At 32.9% G+C, this 26,680-nt stretch overlaps 2 protein-coding genes across 2 annotated transcripts in view; both read left to right on the plus strand.

Moving 5' to 3' along the window:
• The first annotated feature begins 5,401 nt into the window (after window positions 1-5,401).
• LOC136063601 (uncharacterized mitochondrial protein AtMg00310-like) lies at window positions 5,402-6,169 on the plus strand. Its single transcript, XM_065764240.1, has one exon. The coding sequence runs from the start codon at window positions 5,402-5,404 to the stop codon at window positions 6,167-6,169; it is 768 nt and encodes a 255-aa protein (XP_065620312.1).
• Window positions 6,170-20,953: 14,784 nt separating this feature from the next.
• LOC111996973 (brefeldin A-inhibited guanine nucleotide-exchange protein 5) overlaps window positions 20,954-26,680 on the plus strand; it is a 35,482-nt gene continuing 29,755 nt past the window's right edge. Inside the window, exons 1-5 of the mRNA XM_065764284.1 lie at window positions 20,954-21,300; window positions 21,391-21,433; window positions 21,504-21,663; window positions 21,746-21,867; window positions 21,953-22,011. Of these exons, the coding sequence (XP_065620356.1) occupies window positions 21,186-21,300; window positions 21,391-21,433; window positions 21,504-21,663; window positions 21,746-21,867; window positions 21,953-22,011 (499 nt within the window). The 5' untranslated portion in view covers window positions 20,954-21,185. The remainder of the gene's footprint in view (window positions 21,301-21,390; window positions 21,434-21,503; window positions 21,664-21,745; window positions 21,868-21,952; window positions 22,012-26,680) is intronic.

The raw sequence follows: 26,680 nt of genomic DNA on the forward strand, positions 1-26,680 counted from the left end.
AAATACAATGCATAAAACCCCAAATAAGTTTGAGCTTCTACATTATATTTGCAGTCAATAGTGCTGAGATGCTAATCCTAAAAACCAAAACCGGAACTTAAATATGCAAGAATGAGCAATTCATACTAATATAACTTGAAAAGTTTGCTAGTCTATTCAATAACCTTTGCTAATTGCTACTAATTGTTACGCCTTTGGTTCTACTTTACTTGTTACCAGCTTCTTATACACAAGATCCTTCATTATTTTCCTTTTTATACAAACCATTTTGATCAGTAAGGTATTTGCACACATACCTCTCTCATCAAGTTCAACAACATGTGGGACTTGGTTTAATGATTTGAAAACATTTTTTGCCTTTCTACAATACCTGCATTACCAAAAGGGGAAAAATAGAAAAAGAGAAAAAATGAGATGAAATATTCAACTAAAAAATAAATATAAATTATTTAGCTTGCACATGCAAGCAATATTGTTGAAATCCTTTATTGGCTTTAAATTCACTTTACTCACTGGCAGAAACATATACAAAATACTTATACATACATCATACTATGTAAACAACAAAATTATAATCTCATAATTTAATAATTACTGCACAAGTTCTTTGTCTTAGGATAGAAGCTATTAAATAACATTTAAAGGCAATTTTGTGTGCTTCTAGGTGTAAAGTAGAGAGAATCAATTCACTTTAGTTTTACAATTTAAAAGGCATGCAAAGCAAGTCCATAGCATTTATGATTCTATTTTATATCCCTTGCAATTTTTTAGATGTTGGTAATTTAGAATCTGCTGAACTTTCTTTAAAATATTTTGCAGTTAATTGTGGTAAAAAGTTCATTCTTCAATGCCTTTCATAACCCATAGAAAGGCCGAGAATTACATTTTAGCAGAGATAAAAATGAGACTAAAGAGAGCATTTACCAAAAATAATATATGATCCTTTATTGAACAGACCCTATCATGGACAAATCAAGATAATAATAACTTCTACATAAAATTACAAGGAGACCATCTGGGTAAATAAGATCCATGGCATCCTTCCTGCTACCAATTATACAGAATTTGATCAAAAAGTGGATCTAATTGATCCTCGTTGCCCCATGTTTCAAAATGGTACTCATCCTTTGAAATGTTTCATTTTAGTCCGTATTATTTTAAGTTTGTGTCAAAAAGGTCCCCCTGATTAACTCTTGCTTTGATATTCTCTATCTCCAAACCGACACAAAAGAAACAAACAAAATATTTGAATAACCAATCTCTTCCCTCCTTTGCTGCTATTAAAATCCCCGGGATTTCGCTGAACAATCTTAACTCAAAATCAAACCTTTTTTTTACATAATGTGGGGTTATCAGCCTAAGAAATTGTTGCTTAATTGCTTATTTATTTAATTTTAATTCCTAACCTATGGCTATGGCATCTACTCTATGATGATTGTTCTTAATCATTTTGCCAAGACATCAATTGGTTTTTTGTGTATACCCAAATCTTTTATTCGACAATAAGAGACTTTATTAGTTGAGCTCAATAAAACCCACATTTTTAATTACGTTATCAACCTTATCTTTTAATCTTAGTTGAAATATATCCTGGTTCTTCCAGGGGCCCAAACCCAGATCTTTTATGTGATAATAAGAAACTTTACCAGTTGAGTTAATTAAAACTCACATTTTTAATTATGTTTTCACCCTGTATCTTTAATCTTAGTTGAAATAAATCCCGGTTCTTCCAGTGCATTAAAATGAAACCAAAATGAATCGTATTGTAATAATAGCAATAGAATATAATAAAAGTGAAAGACACATAATAATAAAAGTGCAATGAAAAATCAAATATATATGTAAGATCTTGGAATTGCAAAGAATAAATTGTAGGGGAGAAAGAGTAAAAGAGAGTACGGGCAATAGGACTTGGAAAAGATGGCGATCTTGTGGGAAGAAACGGTCTTCTTCACAAATTCAGCAGCAGCAGCGTCAGCTGAAGATGATGATGATGACGATGATGAAACACACCAGAGAGATGCAGCTGTTGTTATTACTAAAATGGACAATATTGTGGTTCTCGCGGCCGCCATTGAAGTAAACTCTCTCTGTCTCTCTGTCTCTCTCTGTGTAGGATAGTATGTCTCTGTGTAAAAGTCTAAAAACACCAACAGAATGAAATGAGCAACAATTAACAAAGATGCTACGCTGTCTTATGCCTAAAAATGAATAAATAAATTTTTTTTTTTTTTTAATTCATAGTTTTTCATTCTCCATAGTTTTTTTTTTTTTTTGGGGATAGTTATTAATTGATAAATACTAAGTTCATAACAATTTTTATAATACATATGTGATAGGTTGTTACTTGCTTTTACTAGTAGACAAAAAAAGTTAATTTCTACAATAGATTCAAATAATAATAAAAACTGTAATCTATCGTTTAATATTTATTGTAAAAATATTATTAGAGCTTAGTAAATAGACTTCTTTTATTAATTAATTGATTAAGTTGGACAGTTTTTGGCTTTTTTATTCTTTTTTTTTTTCCATTTATTTTTTTTTTTTACAATTTTTTATAAATGATAGTTTAATTTTTTTTTCAATTAAGGATAAAATATAATTTTGATTCTTAAAATTTGCCCTAAAATTTATCTTTGTGTCTGTAAATAAAGTTCTATTTTTGTCATAGTTTATAGACAAAATTAGAGACGTAAAAAGAACCCTTTTCCAAGTTTAGGGATAAACAAAAATATTTTTTTTAAAAAAAATTAAAGAACAAAGTGAAACATTTTCAATAATTTAGAGAAAAAACAAAATTTTCAATAGTTTTAGGACAAAAACAAATTATTTTAAACTTAAAAGACCAAAAAAAAACATTTGATAAAATTTAAAGACCAAACAATATTTTGGCCTAATTATAGTGTTCTAAACTTTGGTCAAACTTCTTTCTCCAAAAAAAAAAAAAAAAAAAAAAAAACCTTACCATGCGACCTTTAGATACATTAAATGACTAAAACAACTAGCCGATGTCTCCCAAGGAACACCCTTGCTATCAAAATGACTAGTGTTTTATTCAAAGGAACAAACAAATGAATAGTGGTTTAAAAATGGCCTTTAGACTTCATTATTGTGTGGTGTGTGGTATCTCTCTTCTCGTAGATTTTACAAAGTTTGCAAAATTTTCAAGCTACACTTGAGTAAAAACCTTTTCTATTTTTTTTTTTTTATTAACATAGGTAGATAGTGGGGAGGGGGAAAGGAATTTGAACCTCAAACATTGGATAAAAGCATGACAACTTAAAATTGAACATGAGTTTGAATAAGCTAAACATAAGCTTTACTAAGTTTTTAGAGATTTTGGAGAGAAAAAAAAATCATTTTTTTAAAGTTTAAGAATAAATATTTTGGATATAAATTTTGTTACAAGTTTCACAAAATATCCTTTTGCATGTTAAGATTTATACTATGTTTGGTTGAGAATAAAAGTAAGATAATGGAAAAGGGGGGAAGAAAAAGGTAGAGGAAAATTTGATACTCCATTGTTTGGATTGAGTGAAAAGGGAGAGAAGAAAATTTGGTATTCCATTGTTTGTTAGATTTTCCACTCGGCCTCACCATTTTTGTCTCTTTCCAAATTGGGGATAAAATATCAAAAAAGACGATGACTATTCTTTTCTTTTCTTTTCTTTTCTCTTTGCAAGTCAAACAATTTTTTTTTTTTTGAGGAAAAGTCAAACAAAGATTACTTCTTCTTTCTTTTCTCCTAACCTCCCCATTTCCAAACATATACAAGAGAAGTGTTTTCTTTTCCTTTTCTCCTGCCTTCTTTTCCCTTCACTTCAAGGGCAGCTCCACTTGGAGCCCAGGGGGTTCAAATGAACCCCCTGAATTGAACCAAAAAATTATTATTATAATATTTTTTATTTTATTTTTCCTGTTTTGACACTTAAAATAAAAATTTGAACACTCTAACTTAAAGCCCAACTGAAATAAACTTAAATATAATCATTTTAACAATATCTTGACCTTTTTAAACACAAAGAAAAATCTCAATAATAAATCAATTTGATCTAAAATCTGGGGAAAAAAATTTTAATTAGCCCAACAACAAAAGTAGATTTGCTAAATCTTAAACTTTAGAAAAAGCTCATTTAGATTTTAAGAAATATTAAATAAATCTATCAAATAGGAAATAAGTGGATGAATGATTGCTTGACTATGTATATTGAAACAGATGTAGCTAGTAGGATTGATAGTGAAGATATCATACAACAATTTCAAAATACGAAATATCATAGAAGGCGATTGTAAAACTTTATGTATTAAAGTTTTTTTTTTTTTTTTTGGTGATGTAGATATATTTAATTTATCTTTTGTTTAAAATTTTGAATAATTTATATTTCTTATTGAATCTCCTAAAAAATATTCCTAGAGCTGTCACTGCTTTACTTATTTCTTCTCCTTTCTCTTCTCTCAATTACAACCAAACAAAGTGTTACTCTCTTTTTGTAGCAAGTAAGACAAGATTAATGGATATGCTAGGGCCTTACACGGGTGGGGCCGACATTAATTAATAAACCATCTTTTTTATTGGAAAATGGATGTATGGTACAAAAGTGATTTGATGCGTACTGTTGTTATATCTTTTCTAATTTACATTCTACTAATTCTTTCTTTTCTTTTCTTTTCTTATCTTTTTTTTTTTTTTTTTTTGCTGAATAACATTCTAATTTTCTTTTCTTATCTTTTTTTTTTTTTTTTTTCTGAATAACATTCTACTAATTCTACCTTCTTTTAGAAGGGCAAATGCGGGGAAATGGCTGTTAAGTTGGACATGAGTAAGGCATACGATCGTGTCAAATGGGATTGTTTGCAACAGATCATTAGGAAGCTAGGCTTTCATGAGAAATGGATTAGCATTGTGATGCGATGTGTGTCTTTGGTGAAGTATGCTATACGGATCAATGGACAACCTTGTGGCCAAATCCGGTCAACCCGAGGGCTGAGGCAAGGCGACCCTCTGTTGCCCTACCTTTTCATAATTTGTGCTGAGGGGTTATCTGCCCTTCTTCATTGTGCCGCCCAAAGGAAAGTTATTAGAGGTGTGGCTGCTTCAGCTAAAGGACCTAGAATATCCCACTTATTTTTTGCTGATGATAGCTTGGTGTTTGGAAGAGCAGGAATGAGTGAAGCCACGAAAATTCAAAGGATTCTCAAAGTCTATGAACTCTCTTCAGGCCAACCACTAAACTGCACAAAAACTTCCCTGTTTTTTAGCCCAAATACTGATGCTGGAACAAAGGAGAGAGTGAAAGCCATGTTTGGTGCCCAGGTTATCAAACCTTATGAATCTTACCTCAGTCTGCCGTCGCTTGTGGGGAGGTCTAAGAATACTACTTTTGCTTAACTTAAATAGAAAATGGCAAACAAAGTCTCGGGTTGGAAGGAAAAATTACTTACACATGCTAAAAAGGAGATTCTGATCAAATTCGTGGCTCAAGCTGTGCCTGCCTACTCGATGAGTTGTTTTTTGCTTCCTATGAAATTATGTAAGGAGCTTATCGGGATGATCAGACAGTTCTGGTGGGGACAAGTGAAGAATGAGAAGAAACTGGCTTGGTTGAGTTGGGACAAGATGTGTTTGCCGAAGGAAAAAGGGGGCTTAGGCTTTTGCGATTTAAAAAGTTTCAATTTGGCTCTCTTGGCCAAGCAAGGGTGGCGGCTGCAAATTAACTCCACCTCTCTGTTTAGCCATGTTTGCAAAGCTAAATACTTCCCACGGTGCAGCTTTGTTGAGGCTAGTTTAGGTCTGAGGCCATCATATGCTTGGCGAAGCTTAATGGCGGCTCATTGTGTTGTCCGAAGATGCATGAGGTGGCAAGTAGGGAATGGCATTATAGTCAGAGTGTGGTGGGACAAATGGATTCCCAGACCAAGCACGTATAAGGTGCTAATGTCGGAGAGGCCAAATTTTGAAAATGCTTTGGTTTGCGAGCTCATAAATAGAGCAACAAGTGAGTGGAACATGGAAAAGATTAATAGTTGGTTTCTACCCGAAGACAGGGAGACAATAACGAGTATTCCCCTTAGTACTATTGACACAAATGATAGATTAATATGGGCAGAAAATAGAAGCGGCAAATTCACTGTCAAAAGTGCCTATGCGTTGGCTTTGGAGGAGCAATAGTGCACAGCCTTGGGGGATTGTTCAAACGGCTTGGTTTGCAGAAAGGTATGGAAGGCAATTTGGCACCTAAACGTCCCACAGAAAGTCAAGCATTTTGCTTGGAGGGCGGGTCGTGACATTCTCGCCACAAAAGCAAACTTGGCAAAGCGAAAAATTGCTTCGAGTGGAATTTATGAGTTGTGTGGAAAGGAGGAGGAGATGGTCTACCACTTGTTTTGGTTCTGCGACCATGCAAGGGGAGTTTGGACATGAAGCAAGTTTGTGCTTCCGTTTGAAATCTCTCCGAGTTGGAATTTCTTGGATGTGGTGGAGAATTTACACAGGTGGGAGGATACCTGTCCTGGGCTGCTTGAGAAGGTCATCATGGTCTGTTGGAGTATCTAGAAGAATAGGAATGTTCTTCGGTTTGGTGGAAAAGGTAAAGTTGATCGTTCCTTTTTGGAGGGGAGCTCTATACCTAGTGGATGAATTTCAGGAAGCGAATGAATTAAAATTTGGAAATCGGATTGAAGCTACTACCATGGTTGCATGGAAGCCACTAAGACTTGGGCACTACAAGGTCAATACTGATGGTGCAGTCTTCTCAAACAGGAAACAAGCAGGGGCAGGTGTTATCATCAGGGACGATGTTGGGGATGTGGTCGTAGCTCTGAGCAAGAAGTGTAATTACCCTTTGGGTGCTGTCGAAGCAAAAGCTTTGGAAGTTGGGGTCTGTTTTGCCAGGGACGTGGGAATCAAAGACGTAGAATTTGAGACAGATTTGTTGGAAATCTATAACGCAGTTCATGGGCTAGCTTCCCTGCCGTCATTTGTGGTGAACGTTTTAGCTGGCTCCTCTTTCAAGTTTCTTCATTTCAATAGTGGAGCTTTTCTCATACCAAATGACAGGGAAATGTATCTGCTCATGTTTTGGCCCAGCACGCCAAGTCTATTGAGGACTTTGTTGCTTGGGTAGAGGAATGTCCAAGTATCTTAGAGCACGTGTGTGCTCATGATAAACTTGTATTTGATCTTTCTGTTGTTTAATAAATTCTAGAATTTCCCATCAAAAAGGAAAATCTACCATCTTTTTTTTTATGTGTATGATATTTTTAGAAAAATAACCTTGTCTTTCATTGGCTGGTTATTTCATTAAATTAATTAAGCACTTCTATTAAATTAATCAACTACTACTTCGCGTTAATGTATGTTTTGAGCATGGAATCGAGTATTGACAAATGACAATAATAGGAGCTAGGAGTCATGACTACCGTACATTACTAATCAAGTGTCTCTTATTTCTTTACTTTCTTATATCTTTTTCGACTTTTTCTTTTTTGTGGAAAAATCTACTCCCTATGAATTTTGAATGGTTACTTTGAACATTTTTTCTTTACTCTTTTTTCTTTTTTTCTTTTTTTTGCTGTGAACATAGTTGTTAAAACATGTGAGCTTGACACATGCATGTTCAGTCATAGCTGATGGAAAATGAACAGAAATGAAAAGAGGAAAATAAAATAAAATAAAATATATTTATAGTATTTTCAACTATTGCAATGACTCTAATGTTTTTGCAACGATTTTTTCATTGTAATAAACTTTTTTTCTTGTAGTGATATAAAATTGTGGATTTTCCATTAACCTACAACTTAGTATAAAAGAAAAATTGCAAGTCACACATATATATTGAAAACAAAAACAATACATCTCATTTTCATAGAATGTTTTTTTTTACACTTAAGTATAGTACTATTCTGGAAGTATAGTACATACACACACATATATTGAAAACAAAATCGATATAATTCACTTTCATGGAATGTTTTTTCTTACATTTAAAGAGAAGTAGAGTATGTATATACACATACAAAGAAAAATTGCAAGTCACACATATATATTGAAAACAAAAACAATACAACTCATTTTCATAGAATGTTTTTTTTTACACTTAAGTATAGTACTATTCTGGAAGTATGGTACGTACACACACATATATTGAAAACAAAATCGATACGACTCATTTTCATAAAATGTTTTATTTTACACTTAAATATAGTACTGCTTTGGAAGTATAGTACATACACACATATATTGAAAACAAAATCAATATGATTCACTTTCATGGAATGTTTTTTCTTACATTTAAAGTGAAGTATAGTACGTATATACACATATATTGAAAACATAAACAATACAACAACCGATGAAAATCTAATAAAAGGAATGTAGCATAGAAAAGCAAATTATATATCTTCTTAATTAGAGAGCTTAACATCAAAAGGGGGTGCTGCTAAAAAATGGCATTGAGACTACTGTCATGGTTCTTAACATCAAAAGGTTGTTACCCGTTCCTAAGTTTGATACTGAATTTTCCTAAACAATTAAAGATGAGGTAAATCTCTCTCAATTCTTTTGGAGTAGGGAGCTTAATGAAGTTATATGCTTTGCTTCATTGTATTGCATTCCTTTAGATTTTCATTAGAGAGCTTAACAATGGTAAAGTTTGCTTCTCTATATTGTATTTCTTTAATTAGATATTTTTGGGTTGTTGTATTGTGTTCATTTTTAAGTTACTAGAACATTTTCAATTCCTTTCACATTGAACCAGGACAGCCAAAAGATGTGAAGCAGCAACATGATGGTGAGAATCTGAGCCAATAGTGGATGTATGGGTACCGTCTTTCTACACAAATAAGGATGGGTAGGATGCACCGCATTTCTTGTAGTCATGAGAGTCTGTAATATATGTCTACTTTTATTGTCAATGTCCTTTCCATTGCTGTTCTACCACTTGATTGGTATACTACACTATTATTTGTTTAAGATTATTTGAGTTTTTTACAAGGGAGTGGAATTACTGTTCTTTATATTAAGTCTTTGACTATTAAGTGGTTGGGTTTTACTAAATGAGAGGGTTTAAATATGTCTCTCTCTTATTTATTTTCTTTATAGTCTTATATTCTTTATATGTTCTAAAGTATTTTATGTTTTACAATACGATTTTATCTTGCAATATGATTTCTACTTTTTAGATATGTTAGAAATTTTAGAATTGTGCTTTATATTAAAAAGATATTGTGAGAGTGCATTGGGTACAATACCAAGCCCAATCCAAATGCAAACACCCCCAATAGGGCATAATAATTTGATATATTTGTTTGGTATTTCTTGAAGTAATAGACTATACCTACAAGATATTTGTCAAATTTATTTGTTGCACAAACCTATTACTTCAAAATTTATAGCAACACTTTATATCAACAATTGGAATAACACTAATGTTATTGCAATGATTTTTTTTGTTGTAATAGTATTGTGGATTTTCCATTAACCTACAACTTAGTAGAAGAGAAAAATTGCAAGTGCAAGTCACTTCCAAATTGAATGCAAGACCCTTTTAAAAGAGAATATAGTACTACTTTGGAAATATAGTATAGTATAATCTATATATATATATATAACTGAAGCCTCTGCTAGCACCACAATTTTCCACGTCAGCATCATTTAAAAAAAATACAAAAATTTTGATTTTTTTTTCTCTAAAACCCAATAATACATAAAACCCAATATACAAAAAAAAAATAAAAAAATGAAATAAAATAAATTGCTATTCTTTGCCCATCTTCACTCTTAATTTTCTCTCCACAACCCAGAACCACCATTAGTCCTCTCCCACAACTCAACGGCTCCACCTTCTCTGGCACAACTCAACAGCTGCGATCGCCCTAGTTGCAGATACATCCCCAGTCTAATGGAGAGGCAACATATGGAATAAGTGTGTCGAAGAAGATTGCAATGACCATTAAGTAGCTCTTTGAGATAGATTTGCTGGACTAACAGTGGTGTTCATCGATTGCAATAAGGTTATATCCCCAGTTCTTTTGTTGTATGTATTGAATATAACTTGGATTTTTCGGCTTAAGCCTAAAATTGGTGGTATATCAGATTTAGGGATTAGGTTTGCATGACATAATTAGGAGAATGATCAATTCAATTTTATTTTGAATTAAATTACATATTTTCATTCATTTTTAAGTCGTTATACCATCAATAAAAATAAAGGCTACATCTATTAGCTATTTGACAAAAGGCCTACAAGAGTAACTGTTGAACATGTATTGGAATAATAAAATAAATGAAATTGCATAAACTATTTGATGATGGCCCATGGTCACTAAGCTGCATCTTGCTGTTCAATATGTCATTAAGTCATCTATTTCTGTTTTATAACTTATATTCATAGGTGTATATTTTTGCTATATGAAAAATGGGGTTGTGCTAATAGGGTGAACTAACTTGATTGTATTTTTGAAGACTAGGTTGGATTACTGATGTGTGGATAATGGGTACATGTGGGAGAAGGAATACATTATGCGATAATATCTCATTAAGCCTCCATTTGGATCTGTTAAAGAACATAGGAGAGTAATAAAAAGTTTAAAATTGCTAAGTTAGGTATCTAATTTCTTAAGCAATATAGTAATTTCCTTTTTCTCACCCAAATTCCAAACAGATTCACATACCTGACTTTAGAAAGTTTATGTCAAATAATTGAAAATTGCTTCATATGTATATTGAAAGGGGAAAAAAAGAGTCACAAGGTTGATTTAGTTTAGGAATAGAGTCAGATAGTACTTCAATGGAAAAAATAGAATGAAGATAATTGGATGGGGAAATCTGTGAAAGTCTAAATCCTATGCTAGCAAGGTTTTGTTTCTAATTATGAGCTTTGTTGACAATTGGTTTTGGTGTCATTGAATGTGGATGTGTTTTGAAGTGATGACGTGAGTGGTTTTTATCAATTTATGAGTATGAGAAAGTTTAAATTACTATTTGGGTTTTCATTTTTGGGAAAGCCTATATTTGATCATGGGAATAAAATGTGTAGATTGTGGACCTGGAATTAGTCACTGGGCTATGATCAATGTGGAGGTCACCACTTTAACTAAATTTTGTTGTTTAATTTAGTAGTTTGTGTTAAGTCTGTAAAGGTACCTAATTTGGATTACTAGAGTTCATTATAGGTCAACTTTATGGGTTATAGAAGCTCAACTTTGATGGGATTCCTTAAGTGATAAATAAACATGGATTTAAGATGACAAGAGGGATCACTGTGTTAGCTTTTAGATTGTTAAGGATGCTTGATAGGGATATCGGTGGTTTTGAGAATAGATTGTTTGATTCTTTGCTGGTAGATGGGTGCTTTAATAAAAATATATTGGATTGCTTTATTTGGAAATACATAACTATGGAAATAATTATGTGTGCTGTTTCAAGTCCACCCTTTGCAAATTATTTATAAGGCAAACAGTGTTATGGTCAAGGGTGAAAGTTTTTAATTTGAATACTTTGTCTTGGCTTTTGGATCCTTTGGGCATATTTTGATATGATTAGGCAAGGTGGCTATGCAGAATCCATTGTGTCATTTAGAATACTTAATATTTACATTTTCTTACTCTATACAAATTGAGTGCATTTGATTTAGTGATATTGGCTTATAGTATCGTTTTATCTGATTCATTGTTCTCATAATTTGAATTTGCCAAGACCCTATTTTGTGTTTTACTAATCCCAGGAGAAGAAATTGATGCAGAAAATTCGACAAATTCAAGTCCCACTGCAAAAATACATTGCCTTGATGGAGCTTCAGGTAAGACTTACGAGTTTCACCATCATTGAATTTAGTTTTGATGATGATTGTTGTACATTGTTTGCATATGGTCACCATGTGCTGACAAGTTGTCTGATAATATTTTGAATAGTATTGAAAATGATTGTCTTGTGCATAATGACATTTGGACTGATTGTATATTTTCAAGTTTGGGATCATCTTGAGATGTTGAGACATTGTAGGACTATAGTTTGTTTAATTATGATGCCTTAACATTTTTATTGTTTCTTTATTTCCATCATCTTTCTATTGTTGGTATAATTAAACCCCTTTCTTTAATGAGGCTTTGTTGGAATGCATGTTTGTGTGCTTAAAATTCTGTGGAAAGACAAATGGACTTAATTTATCTTTATGTGGTGAATGAAGTCCTATTGAAATTTTGAAAGAGGGGTAATACAGATATTTCTTTTTAAAATTTTTTATGTTTTATTTTTTATAGGAGAGGAATGAAGGGCTGTTCTACAAACTTCTCATTGATAATATTGGGGAATTGCTCCCAGTTGTCTATTCTCCAACTGTGAGTAAGGCTTGCCAAAAGAATGGAGCATCTTAAAGCGTCCTCAGGATCTTTACATAAGTTTGAAAGAAAAGTATGAATTTCTGTTTCTGCTGTAACTATGTGCAACTTAGAGCTACTTTAGTCATAATATGAAGGAGTGCTTGGATTTTGCAGGGGCAAGATTCTTGAGGTGTTGAACAACTGGCTTGAAAGGACTATTCAAGTAATTGTTGTGACAAATGGTGAGCAAATTTTGGGACTTGGGGATCTTGGCTGTCAGGTAGTTATGTTGTCAATCATCGTTTTTAAATTCTAACTTATTAAACAGGGTTCTATGTAAATTATTGAGCCATTAATTTACTGCATTTCTGTTCCAGGTTTCTTAGACAAATCAATATAGGAACCAGAGGTTGGATAACCCAAAGTTCATACTTGCTTTTGAGGAGATTTATGTTATTGATTCCAAAACAAAATCAATTTCCAGAGCTAATGTTTTTGAGGATATTTGTTTGTGAATATTAGTTTTAAAATTGCAATGACTACTCTTCTTATGCTTCTTGTGGATGTGGAGTGGCTATTTGCTTCACTTTGCTTAAGTAGTTTAGTTAGTGACTAATAATATATATAAAACTGAAACAATTAATACAACAACTCATGTTTCATAGAATGTTTTTTTTTTTTTTTTTTTTTTTGTAGTATAGTAATATTCTAGAAGTATATTACATACACATATATTGAAAATAGAAATAATACAACTCATTTTCATAGAATTGTTTTTTATTTTTATTTTTTTTACACTTAAAGATAAGTATAGTACTACTTTGGAAGTATAGTACACACATATTGAAAACATAATCAATACAACTCATTTTTATGGAATGTTTTTTCTTACACTTAAAGAAAAGTATAGTACATATACACACATATATTGAAAACAGAAACAATACAACAAACAATGAAACTCTAATAAAATGAATTTAGCATAGAAAAGCAAACTATATATCTTATTAACTAGAGAGCTTAACATCAAAAGAGTGTACTGTTGAAAAATGGCATTGAGACTGTTGTCATGATTCTTGACATCAAAAGGTTGGTACCCGTTCCTGAGTTTGATACTAAATTTTCCTAAACAGCTAAAGATGAGATAAATCTCTCTCAATTCTTCTAGAGTAGGAATCTTAACGAAGATATATGGTTTGCTTCAATATACTGTATTCCTTTAGATTTTCATTAGAGAGCTTAACAATTGTAAAATTTGCTTTTTTATACTATATTTCTTTAATTAGATATTTATGGGGTGCTGTATTGTGTTTGTTTTTAGGTTATTAGAACATCTTTAATTCCTTTCACCATTGAACCAGTACAGCCAAAAGATGTGAAGTAGCAGCATGATGATGAGAATCTAAGCCAAGAGGGGATGCATGGGTACCATTTTTCTACACACATAAGGATGGGTATGATTCACTGCATTTCTTGCAGTTATGAGAGTTTGTAATATCTGTCTACCTTTTTTTGTCAATGTCATTTCAATTGCTATTCTACCACTTGATTGGTATACTGCACTATTATCTGTTCAAGTTTATTCGAGTTTTTTACTATGAAATGGAATTACTGCTCTACACTTCTATGCTTGATTGGTTTACTGAACTATTATCTGTTGAAGTTTATATTAAGTCTTTAACTATGAAGTAGTTAGGTTTTACTGAATGAGTGGGTTTAAATATGTCTCTCTCTTATTCACTTTCTTTATATTCTTCTATTCATTATATGTTCTAAAGTATTTCATGTTTTACAATACAATTTTATCTTGCAATATGATTTCTACTTTTTAGATATGTTAGAAATTTTAGAATTGTGTTTTATATTAAAAAGATGTTGTGAGAGGGGGATAGGGTAATTGCATCAGGTGTAATACCAAGCCCGATCCAAATGCGAACACCCCTAATAGGGCATAATAATTTGATATATTTGTACAGTATTTCTTGTCCAAATCTCCACTTCACTTAAAATGTCATATTATTATCCATTTCCCATTTTATAATCCCATTATGTTCCTCTCTGTTCTTGTATGTATAGTGGACGTTGAGTATATAAATTTGTTTTGAGAATGGATTTTCTCTAGTACCTCACTATTAACTATTTGAGTCAACAAGAATAGAAAACAATAAGGACTATAAAAAAAATAAAAATAAAATAAAAATACAAGAAGAGTTATGTTACCAATTTTTATATTAAAAAAAATCCAAATTTCTTTTGTAAGATTAAGGTAAAATTTACTTCACAAAAAATCCAAGCATGAGATTAGATTAGATCCAAGGAAAAAGAAATAGAAATGAGAGAGAGAGAGAGAGAGAGAGAGAGAGAGTCAACAGAGAAAGAGAAGACATGACCCACATAAGAGAAAGATGTGTAAAATTTGGGAATGAGAGAAGTTATTAGGAAAATGTAGATGCAGAGGTTTCTTATTGGAGGGTGTAAAATCTATGTAATGCGCCTCATTCGGACCAAATTTACACTCTTAAAGAAAGTTCCCACATTAAATTCAAACATATAACAAAATTGAATTTTACTCTCCTTAGAAAAAAATATTGTTTGTGATGTATTTATAAATGCAAAAATGTGTTTGAATTTAATTGAAACTCTAATATATTGTACCTAAGTTTTGCCCTATTTTTTAAGAAGAAAGTTTTGACAGGTGACAATATTCAATATGACTTGCGAACACAACACGCTTTTTTTTTTTAGTATAAAAGGGTTATTATCAAAAACAGGTTAACACACTTTAACGCGATTAATAAATCATTTTTTTGTGTTGACTTGCTTAAACTACAATAAACCCAAATGACTTTATTTAAATAAATAAATGTCATTTTTCTCTCAAATTAATTTTAATTTTTAAATGTAATTAAGTAATTAAAAGAATTTTAATGATTATATTGATAAATTCTTTGATAAAATTGAAAGTCCTTGATTCTTTTACCTAAAACAAATAGAAAAAAACTCTATGTTTCTTAAATTGTGTTTTAAACGTGTTAAAATGAGTCGTGTTGTACCAAACTGTTTAATTAATGGATTGTGATAGAATTAAGGGATTCGACACTGTTATTAAATGGGTCAAGTTAAGGTATATTTGAATACCCATAGCTCAATACAACTTGAATATAAATTGCCGCTCCTAAGTTTTGCCCCTTTGGCTTTGTTAGAACAAAGTATTTACAACTTAAAATATGTTGTTTATGATTAATGTGGGGGATAAAAGGATCAGGCCCAAGTTAACGGCCCGAACACCCACGAGAGAACTGTTTCACATCCGAAGAGAAGGATGAATAGAATGCGAGGTCCAGATTGGAGCGGAATCCTCTGGGTAGAGGATCATCGCTTTCCGAGGAGGATATCTCCAGTCCGAGGAGGACATCTCCTGTCCGAGGAGGATAAGATTAGATCCAAGGAAAAAGAAATAGAAATGAGAGAGAGAGAGAGAGAGAGAGAGAGAGAGAGAGAGAGAGAGAGAGAAGACATGACCCACGTGAGAGAAAGATGTGTAAAATTTGGGAATGAGAGAAGTTATTAGGAAAATGCAGATGCAGAGGTTTCTTATTGGAGGGCTTAAAATCCATGTTTTGCGCCTCATTCAGACCAAATTTACACTCTTAAATAAAGTTCCCACATTAAATTCAAACATATAACAAAATTGAATTTTACTCTCCTTAGAAAAAATTATTGTTTGTGATGTATTTATAAATGCAAAAATATGTTTGAATTTAATTGAAATTCTAATATATTGTACCTAAGTTTTGCCCTATTTTTTAAGAAGAAAGTTTTGACAAGTGACAATATTCAATACGACTTGCGAACACAACACGATTTTTTTTTTTTTTTAGTATAAAGGGGTTATTATCAAAAACAGGTTAACACACTTTAACGTGATTAATAAATCATTTTTTTGTGTTGACCTGGTTAAACTACAATAAACCCAAATGACTTGATTTAAATAAATAAATGTCATTTTTCTCTCAAATAAATTTTAATTTTTAAATGTAATTAAGTAATTAAAATAATTTTAATGATTATATTGATAAATTCTTCGATAAAATTGAAAGTCCTTGATTCTTTTACCTAAAACAAATAGAAAAAAACTCTATGTTTCTTAAATTGTGTTTTAAACATGTTAAAATTAATCGTGTTGTACCAAATTGTTTAATTAATGGATTGTGATAGAATTAAGGGATTCGACACTGTTATTAAATGGGTCAAGTTAAGGTATATTTGAATACCCATACCTCAATACAACTTGAATATAAATTGCCGCTCCTAAGTTTTGCCCCTTTGGCTTTGTTAGAACAAAGTATTTACAACTTAAAATATGTTGTTTATGGTTAAGTTTATATCTAAAAATTCATTTACAATTCTTCATAAAACTTATTGATTTTAAATCCTATGGCCTAAATACTCCAACATTAACAAATGAGGATTATACTATATCTTTTGTATAAAAAAAAGTGGATTGAGATTAATTGTATTGAACCATGTGCAATCAAGAAATCAATCTTGATGACTAAAATTAAGAGCTAAAAAATCAACTTTTAATTTTAACCATTAAATAAAAAAATATGGGTTCTAATTAGCTTAACTGGTAAAATATCTGATGGTTGAATAAAAAATTTGGAGTTTAATTCTCGCTACCACAAAAACCTGATTGGTGTCTGTTAGGGTACTTTTTTTAACACCTAATTTTATTTGAGTAACACATATTTATTTTCAAATACCACTAATAAGTTATTGGGTTTTCCCAAATATTTTTTGCCCTACTATTATGTTAATAACAAATGTTTCATATCTCATCTCTTAAATTGGGTTATGATATAAATTATTACAAAAAGACCAAGAACTCATATTTTATCCAATTTTATTATCATTATTTAGCTAAGCCCAAAACCAGCCCTATGAACTCGATACACACATCCTATTCTATTTAAAACCCAAGAATACTTATGTTTGATAATATTTGAAAAGCCCATGATTCAAATCTATAGCAAAACAATTTTATCAATGGAATTCAAATCCATAATCAAAGCCCATGGTTTAAACCCATGGCATAAACCCATGGCAATTTATTTATCCAAAACCCAATTCACATTAACAATATCAAAGCCTAATTCTCATTGGTAATATCAAAGCCTAGTTCTCGCTGGCAATAATTAAAACTCAATTCTCATTAGTAATATCAAAGCCCAATTCGCATTGGCAAAATCAAAAACCCAACTTACGTTGACACTATTAAAAACCCAAGCTAATTACTTGGCACTATTTATCGAAAGCTAAAGGTTATCAATGCTTGACAAAATACTATATTATAATTATTTCACTTAAAAGTCCAATAATGAACAAAACTTTAGATCCTTAAACTTATTACCATAATATTACAAGCTTATAGAATTTATGAATTATCTACTGTCAAAACCCATGACAATCATCTTATAAAAGCCCATGAAAAGATATGATTATTAGACCCATGACATTTATTTATTTTATATTATAAACTCATGTTCACTATCTATCTTACATCACAACATTCATAATATTTATTACCAAAACTCATGGTAATTATTCATCCTACATGTCCATTATGATTATCTATAAAGAAATTTATGAGAACATCACATTATTCCATTATAGTGATTATTACCATATTTATTTAAAAACCCATAGTAAATATTATTCTCAAGAAAAATATTAGAGGACATTACTTAAAAAGCCCCAAAGAAAATATTATTTACAAAGAAATCCATAGCAAAAATTAGGATAAACTATACAAGTTGTTATTTAAAGCCCATGGAAATTAATACCCAAAATCTATCATAAATATTTATTAAAGCTCATGAATTCATTTTATTTCTACTAATAACTAAAGCCCATGAGGAGTAAAAAACACATGGCAAATAATGTCTTTAATGCCCATTTTGTAGGCCCAAAAATTTCATGGAGAAGGAAGCAAGCCCAAGTAAAGAAAGGGCCATGTGGCCCAACTAAAAATGTTGAAATGGAGCAAAGTTCTAGCCCAAAAAGGTCCCAGCAAGAGGCTTGAAAGTGGGCAACCAACCTTTGTTCATACCTAACTAAAAAAACAACTAGATACCCCTATAAGAGAACCAAGCATTTGAGGATGAACTAGGGGCTATCCCATCAATTTTCTGCCACCCTCTGCTTGATGTGAACAGTGCCTAAAGGATGTCATATCAGCTGAAGTCAAAAGGATGATGAGATTCCATCATCTTATTGCATCTCCAGCGGAAGGGGAGTTGAAACCAAGTCATTCAAATTTCAACAAATTGATACTATAAATGTTAAAAACGTTCAAGACGTGATTCATGTATCAAGCCCATGAATCCTAAAGGGGAAAAATTGGGAACATGTGGTTTGGAATGCAAAAAGGGATCTCCAGCGGAACCCCCTGAAGTGAACTTAGAGCTTGACACTTGGCTTGGGATGTTGAATCTTACTTCTTGTGAGTCCAAATCTCAATTATAGCACTAGAATTCTTCCTTAATACTTGCCTTAATCCCATTGGCTGAACACAATCTCAACAATCTTAGCATTTAATGCAAGATTACCTAAAATACTACCCATGTGTGACATTGCCCAAAGAAGCAAAATAGCCCCAAAAGCAAATCTCCAATTTTTAGGCCAAATCCAAGTTATTAATTCATCTATCAAGGCTCCCCTGAATTAGACCTACATTTTTTGGATTATTGTTAATTAATGCTTCTCTAAACTCCATTATAAAAAGCATAAGCATCTCAGCCTACAAACTCATAACAACTCCCTCTGAAACTTTTTGATTGATTGGTCATTTTGCTTGCAATTCAACTCTTTTTAAGCTCACTACTCATCCCCTTCAGCCCACACTCATTTAACCTCATATATTCTTTTTTCTTCTTTACACGATCATAGCTTATAAATGTCTCCCAATTAGTCACAAGCGACTACCCCTCTGAAACTCTTAATTTATTTGCCATTTTACTTGTGGTTTAGCTCTCCTTAAGCTCACCACTCATCCCCCTTTAACCCACTACTCACTAAAGCCTTAATCTTAGTGTTAATCCAATCTCACTCACTCAGAACAGCCCACATTACCTCATTCATGCTTTATGCACACATACTCATAAAAATCATAGTTTAATACTTGCTGCACTAAGCTAAGATCTCTCTCTCCCTTCATTCCATCCTATTTTTCCTCTTTTATTTGTAATTATGAAACCTTTAATCCTTATTTAGTATTCTTATGATAAAAGCCATAATGTTTTGAAAACTATGGAAGTTTTCCCTTATGTTGACTTAATAATACCATACCACTAGAAGACTGATTTAAACTATCGGACCAGGACCATTAATGTACTAATTAAGTATTGTAACGTGTTTTTCACTGGGCTTTTGTTGCTATTTTGTCATGTGCAGCCTTTGTTTCTTGCTTAGATAGACTTTGTCATCACACTGAAAACCTTTGAGTACTATCTTAAGAGCCCATAGTCGAGTTTTGGCTTGGTTACCCTATATTCTATTTGGGAACGTCAAAAAATTTCCCCTCAACAGTGTCTTAGTCTGATAATAAAGAGTTATCATCAGAAGTAAACACTATAAATTAAAACTCAAAAAAAGAAAAAAATAAATAATATAAAGAAGTGAAGAAATAATTTTTTTTAAAAATAATATAAAGAAGTGAAGAAATAATTAAAAAAAAAAAGGAAGAGTGATGGCTAATTACTCCCAATGTAATATTGGTATTAGTATTGGTATTGGATCTTAGGCTGCGTTTCTTTTGGTGTAAAACCATTTTAGGAAATGGTTTTCCGTAAATGCGGGTGTTTGGTTACGCATAGAAAATAAATTTTCTGGAAAATATATTCAGTTGACCATGTAAAATAAGCCTTTGACTCGAAAATAGTTTTACATTTTTATTTTCACTTCAAACCATTTTCGGACTCGCGCGTAAAGAGAGAGAGAGAGAGAGAGAGAGAGAGAGAGAGAGAGAGAGAAGAGAGCCCAGATCACGCCTTCGACTTCGCCGGTGAACCCTGAGCTCCAGTCCGACGACCATAGACTGAGCTCCAGTTCGACAACCATAGACTGAGCTCCAATCCGACGATCGCACTAGTTTGACTCCAACGCCGCTCGATCTTGCCTTTGCCTCCGCTGCGCGATTTCGCCTCTAGATCGAACCCAGTCGCCTCTCTCTCTTCCTTCTTCTCTCAATTTGATTGGGTTTGATGAATTTTTTTGTTGGGTTTTGTTTTTTTTGTGAGTGAGTGTGGAATTGATTCATTTTCCATATGTTTACGGCTAAAGAAGTGTATGGAAAATTGGGTGGCTTGGCTATGTAAAGCATTTTCTGTAAAAATGTTTGAACAAACCAAACACTGGAATTGATTTTCCGTAAAACGAATATCCGAGGCAGCCAAACAGCCTAAAAATATTTTTCTTTCTCAAAAATAGCATTTTCAAAAAATATTTATTATCTAAAAAATATTTTACGGGAACTTTTATTGAATTATTATAATTAAAAAAAGAAAAAAAAGAAAAAGGAAAAAAGCATGCGACCATCGGGCCGGCCCAGCCTACAGTCCACTCCCATACAAACAAAAACAACTAAACCCAAGAAGATTGCTCAATACTGAGATCGAAAATCGGAAATGAAATGAACTGAGCAGAAGAAGCAAAGGAGAAGCAAAGAAAGGAATTAATAGTTCCCTAATTTTGGTGATGCACCTTGGCCTATTGGCCATCTCGATCTGGTCCTCGCAGAGCGATCAGGCATCTACTCATTAGATCCCCATTCTTCACTTCTTCTCAGAAAAAAAAAAAAAAAAAAAATGGCAGGCGGAGCAGCTGGTGGTTTCCTAAGTCGAGCCTTCGAGTCTATGCTCAAAGAATGTTCCTTCACCAAAAAATCTCCCGACCTTCAAAAAGCCATTCAAACCTATCAAGGTCCTCTCAGATCTCCTCTTCAAATTTCATTTCCTTTCTTCTTTCTTTCACTTTCCACTTTTTTTCAAACGTTTTCTTCTCTTTTTTCAGATAATTGCAAGACGCCGGATGCAGCGCCTCCTCAAGACGAGAGGTAATGGATTGGAAATTTTCTAATTTGTAAAAATTCTGAATTCTGAGATCACACCTTTTGAGTTTTGTAGTTCGGGTGAAATTGAGAGTGCTGGATCTGTTAATGCCGTCTTGTCAAGTGCTGGAAACACACTCGAAGGACCGCAAGCTGAGCTTGTGCTGAATCCGCTTCGTCTCGCATTCGAAACTAAGAATTTGAAACTCATAGAACCTGCTTTGGATTGTCTTCACGTATGTATGTTTGTTTGTTTGTTATTGTTTAAAGTGTTGTAGATAGTTTACATGTGGTGGCTGATGTTGCTGTTTGATGCAGAAACTGATTGCATATGATCATTTGGAAGGAGATCCTGGATTAGAAGGCGGTAAAAATGTGCCGCTGTTTACGGACATTTTGAACATGATTTGCAATTGTGTTGACAATTCATCCCCTGATAGGTACGCGAGTGTAGCGTGTTGGTTGTGCTTTTTGCTATTGTGTTTGTTGTTATGGTTGTTTAATTTTTTTGGGATCGATGTGCAGTACCGTTTTGCAAGTGTTGAAGGTACTTCTTACTGCTGTGGCATCCGCCAAGTTCAGAGGTACGTGATCTTTTATTGTACCGTTGGCTTTATACTTTATTCTTGTGGGAGCATTGTGCTCTGGAGTATAGTGCATTTTGAAATGTGGTGTAGGAGTTGAACACCCTAATCGTGTTATCAAACTGTCTGTGTTAAATGAGTGATTTTGGCACAGGATTATTTTTTCTAACATTTGGTTAAAGTGTGGTTGAATTGAGAATAATGAGGCTCTAAAAAGCTCTGTCTTGGTCAGCATCCCTTCATCTACTTTTTATTAGAATATTTGGATTTATTGAATTTGAGATTTTAGTTCTTTAGGATTGGTATTTGATATGAATTTTGTGTATTTGAATACCTGGATAGCTCACTATTCTTTATCCTGATTTATATGAGTGCGTAGGTGATAAGGAAGCTTCACTAGGCAGTTGGGAATGATAGAGTTTGGAACTTGAGATTATATAGGGATTTTCACGATTGGAAACTAGAGGCAGTTTTCTTTTTTCTCGACTTTTTTCACTCTTGGACTTCTCTAGGGGTATGGGGAGTGACAGATTACTTTGGGGCCTTAAGGGAAGTGGTAAGCTAGGAAGTACTGACGCGGCTGGGAGGGTGTCGCACCGGAGTCCGACATGGCCCGACCCGGGGTGTGGCCACCGACACTAATGCCCGCGCATTGGTGCTGCGTCTGATTTTTTTTTTTGGGATTTGCGCCGACTCGGCTTTGATTTGTGCCGAACCGGGCTGATTCGGTTAGAATTGGGTTGTATCGGCCAGCGGCCGATACTGATTGAAACGGCCGAAATCGGCTTTGAATGAGGCCCAAACATCCTAAATTTGTCATTTCTCAATTTTATTTTGAATATGTGTTGGCTTCTTTTGTGTTTTGTTTTTTGTTTTGTGTTTCTTGCCTTCTTCTTTCTTTGTTTTGTGAACCAAGGCCATAGTAATGTGTTTTTTAAGAATATTTTAATAGTAAAAATATATAGAAAATATAAATAAAAATATTTTTAATAATTTTTTAATTGGTTTTGAAGGTCAACTCTTTAGGAGTTTGGGGTTAAATTGGGTTTTATTTGATGAGTTATAGTTAGTTAATCAGGGGCAATATGTATATATTTCCTGCACATTATGGTATCTTAGTACTTGTCAAACAAAAAAGAAAGGGTATATTAGTAATTGATTCCAGTCTAGAACTTTCTTGAAGTTTCTAACTGCCTCGAAATTATTTTCAGTTAGTAGAAAATTTGGTTGTCAAATTAAGAATCCCAAGAAAGAGTTCTTGTATTATATAATCAATGTATTAAAAACTGTTTTCTCCAAAAAAAAAAAAAAANAATAAAAATATTTTTAATAATTTTTTAATCGCCGCACCTTGCCGCACCCGCACTCTATTTTTTCAAAAATTGCCAAGTCTTGCAGCCGCACCTGTGCTTCATAGGTGGTAAGTTTGATACTCGGTCTTTTTTACCAAGAGAGTTGGGATGCTTCTATCTCCATCTTTCCTTGGAAGGGTATTTGGAAAGTAAAGGTTCCTAAAAGTGTTCATCTCTTTATGTGGACAACAACTTTATGTCAGATTCTCACTTTGGATGACCTTATGAGAAGGGGTCTCCCTTTGGTGAAGCGGTGCTGTATGTTCCGTTGTAATGGGTAATCCATGGACCATCTCCTTCTTCATTGTAGTGAAGCACATACATTGTGGGTGAATATGTTTCAGATTTTTGGGATTCAATGGTCATGTTGTGCTCTGTTGCAAGTTTATTATTTTGTTGGAGAAACTGGCTTGGGAAGTATAGATAAAATATTTGGAATTTGATTCTAGGCTATTTGATGTGGATTGTTTGATGAAGTGGAATCGTTGCTTTTTTTAGGATATTGAAAAATCGTTGGATCAATTAAAAGATTTGTGCTAGCGAACTCTTTTTGTTTGGTCTCGGTCTTGGGGTTCCTCGAATTGTTCTTTCAGGTTTCAGCATAGAATTCCTTGTTTCTCTTAGAATAGCCTCTTGATCTCTTTGCTTTTTTTTTTTTTTTTTTTCATCATCGTGAACTCATTGTTTTTTCTATTTCTTTTATCAATAAAACTACTCTTATTAAAAAAAAAAAACGTATTTGATCTGTCTCCTCTTTTTCAATAAAATTACTTTTTACTTAAAAAAGAAGAAGGGAAATGTGGTTTAGGAGTTGTAGATTGCAAAGTGGTGTTCAATTGGTGTGTTATGTTTATTGTTTGAACACATTAACTTGAACGGAAAATACTTCCCTGTTTCTGAGATAGCTCAAATTTTTATGAGTTGAGTTGTAGCTGCCAATATTCAGAGAAGTTGTTCTGGTCTAGGGGACAGCATGCAGGTTTCATTTAGTTGTTCCATTTGCTAGACTGTTTTCTCCAAAAAAAAAAAAAAATGGTGAGTTGATTAATGGAATTTGGGTGCATAGAGCATTCTTCTCTGTCTCTCTCTTCTTTAGTGCACTGTTAATTGTCATGTCAATTTTCACTCAGTCTTTGAACTGCAACATACTTATCTACTTAACTTCTTTTTTATAACCCTTAATCAAGCCTTTCTCTTTACATCTTAAAATGCTAAAACCCCAATAACTACCAAATTACCTATCAAACCATTCTTAACTTCCTAATCACAATAATTGTCCAGAATGGTCCCACAATCTGTTTGCTTCAAGAAACAGTGCTCTTTTGTTTATTTCACCTGTTTCAAAATCCCAGTCAATCTTTGAACTTAAAATTGTTTTTTTGGTAAATTATGTATTTGGTCCCTAACTTTACGTTGTATGTCAATTTAGTCCTTGACCTTTCAAATGTGTCATTTTAGTCCCTAACTTCTTTGTATTGTGTCGAAATGGCCCCTGCCGTTAAGTGATGGATGGAAAATTCTGATGTGGCTAACGGCCAAAATAAAATATTATTTTCATGCCACATAAACTGCCACTTGGACTGCAACATCACCATAACCTTAAAAGAAACCTGATAAGGGAGTAACTGCTCAATTTGGGATCAAAATCCCTAATAGTCAGCATGATTTCACTGGGCTGCTTCACATTGATTTTGAGTAATTGGATTAGCAAACTCACTGAACAACAACAAATCCAAGAACAATTAGATTAGCAAACCAGTTTTGGAGATTTCAAGCGGTGTTCTCTCTCTTTGTTGCCCAATATCTTTCAGACATATTACAGCAAAAATGGCACCAAAACACACAAAACAAAAGGCCAGATTACCCTTTATTTTCTGCAAAATAGTTCCTGAAACCCAAAATAGACATCTGTACATGAATCAATAATTTCTAGGATTTATTTTTTCTTGACGGCCATGAAACATAGCCCAGACCTCTGCCATAGAAGATGATGATGAAGAGGCAGAGCATTGAACCGACGGTGACAAACTTCAATGCTACGATCAGCCCCCAAATGTCGTCGTCCACCTCGGCTCTAGGCTCTAGCTTAGCCCATTTCCACCTCATCTTAAACGAACCCAATGGGCCCCACCGCTATGTGAGATCAATGACATCCATCTCTCTGGTAGCTTCTTGTAACAAATTGATGGAGATTAATATTTATATTTGTGGGTGGTAGTGGGCTTGCGGTGATGGTGGAGAAGATGACATAGGTGACATTGGCAAGAGAGAGACTTATTAGATGAACAAATTGATGGAGATTAGATAAACAAGCAATGACCTGTGGGTGTTTGCGTAATTTTTTTAATATTTAATTTAATGGTTAAAAAGAAGGGAGTTAATATACTTGTGGTCTGAGTTGGTTAGTTTTCTATGTTTGACATCCAAACTATGAAATTCATAAATTGCTGGAATTTAAAATGATGGGAGAATAAATCCCATTATTTGTTAATTCCTTGCAATATACAAATTCCAAATCCAAACACACGGAAGGATAATACCAAACCCATTTGTGAAGCAGCCTAGTGAAATTGTGTGACTTATCAGGTTTTATTATTATTAAATTTTTTTAAAGGTTATGCTGACATGGCAGTCTAGACTCTAGGTGGTAGTTTAGGTAGCATAAAAATAATTTTTTATTTTGTTTGTTAGCCATATCAGCATTTTCCCTCCATAACTTAACGGAATGAACCCTTTTGACACAATACCAAAAGGTTAGGAACTAAACATGTTTGAAAGGTCAGGGACCAAAATGACACAACCTAAGTGTTAGGGACTAAATATGTAATTTACCATATTTTTTCTAAAGTTCTAATCCCTAGATTCATAAATTTTCTTAATCCTAGGCCCACTAAATTCACAAGTCAACAGATTTGACTACTTTTGATGCTATATTCTATCTCACTAATAAAATTCTCAACCTTTGTATCTTATAGGACATAATACAGTTCATGAAATAGGGTATGCACCATTGTGTAAGAAGAGCCCGTGGGGAATAAATCATCGGAATTTGGGGCAAGTAGAACTGTAGAAGTGCATTCACATACAAGAATTAAAAACATTCACTTTTTTTTGATAAATAACGTAAGGATATTATTAAAAATAGAAAGATTGCCAAACTGAGTACATTGGGGATGTATTATGAGGGCACATATCAGGAAACAAAAGAACAACGGTCAAGAAAAAAAGAAAATGAAGAACAAGAAAAATGAGAAAAAACAACACTCCAATCAAAGAGAGTGTGTAAGAAGAAAGACTTAATCTCTAGCAAAGAATGT

Source organism: Quercus suber, unplaced genomic scaffold (genome assembly GCF_002906115.3).
Source record: "Quercus suber isolate HL8 unplaced genomic scaffold, Cork oak 2.0 scaffold_2, whole genome shotgun sequence".
In the NCBI taxonomy this organism is placed as follows: domain Eukaryota; kingdom Viridiplantae; phylum Streptophyta; class Magnoliopsida; order Fagales; family Fagaceae; genus Quercus; species Quercus suber.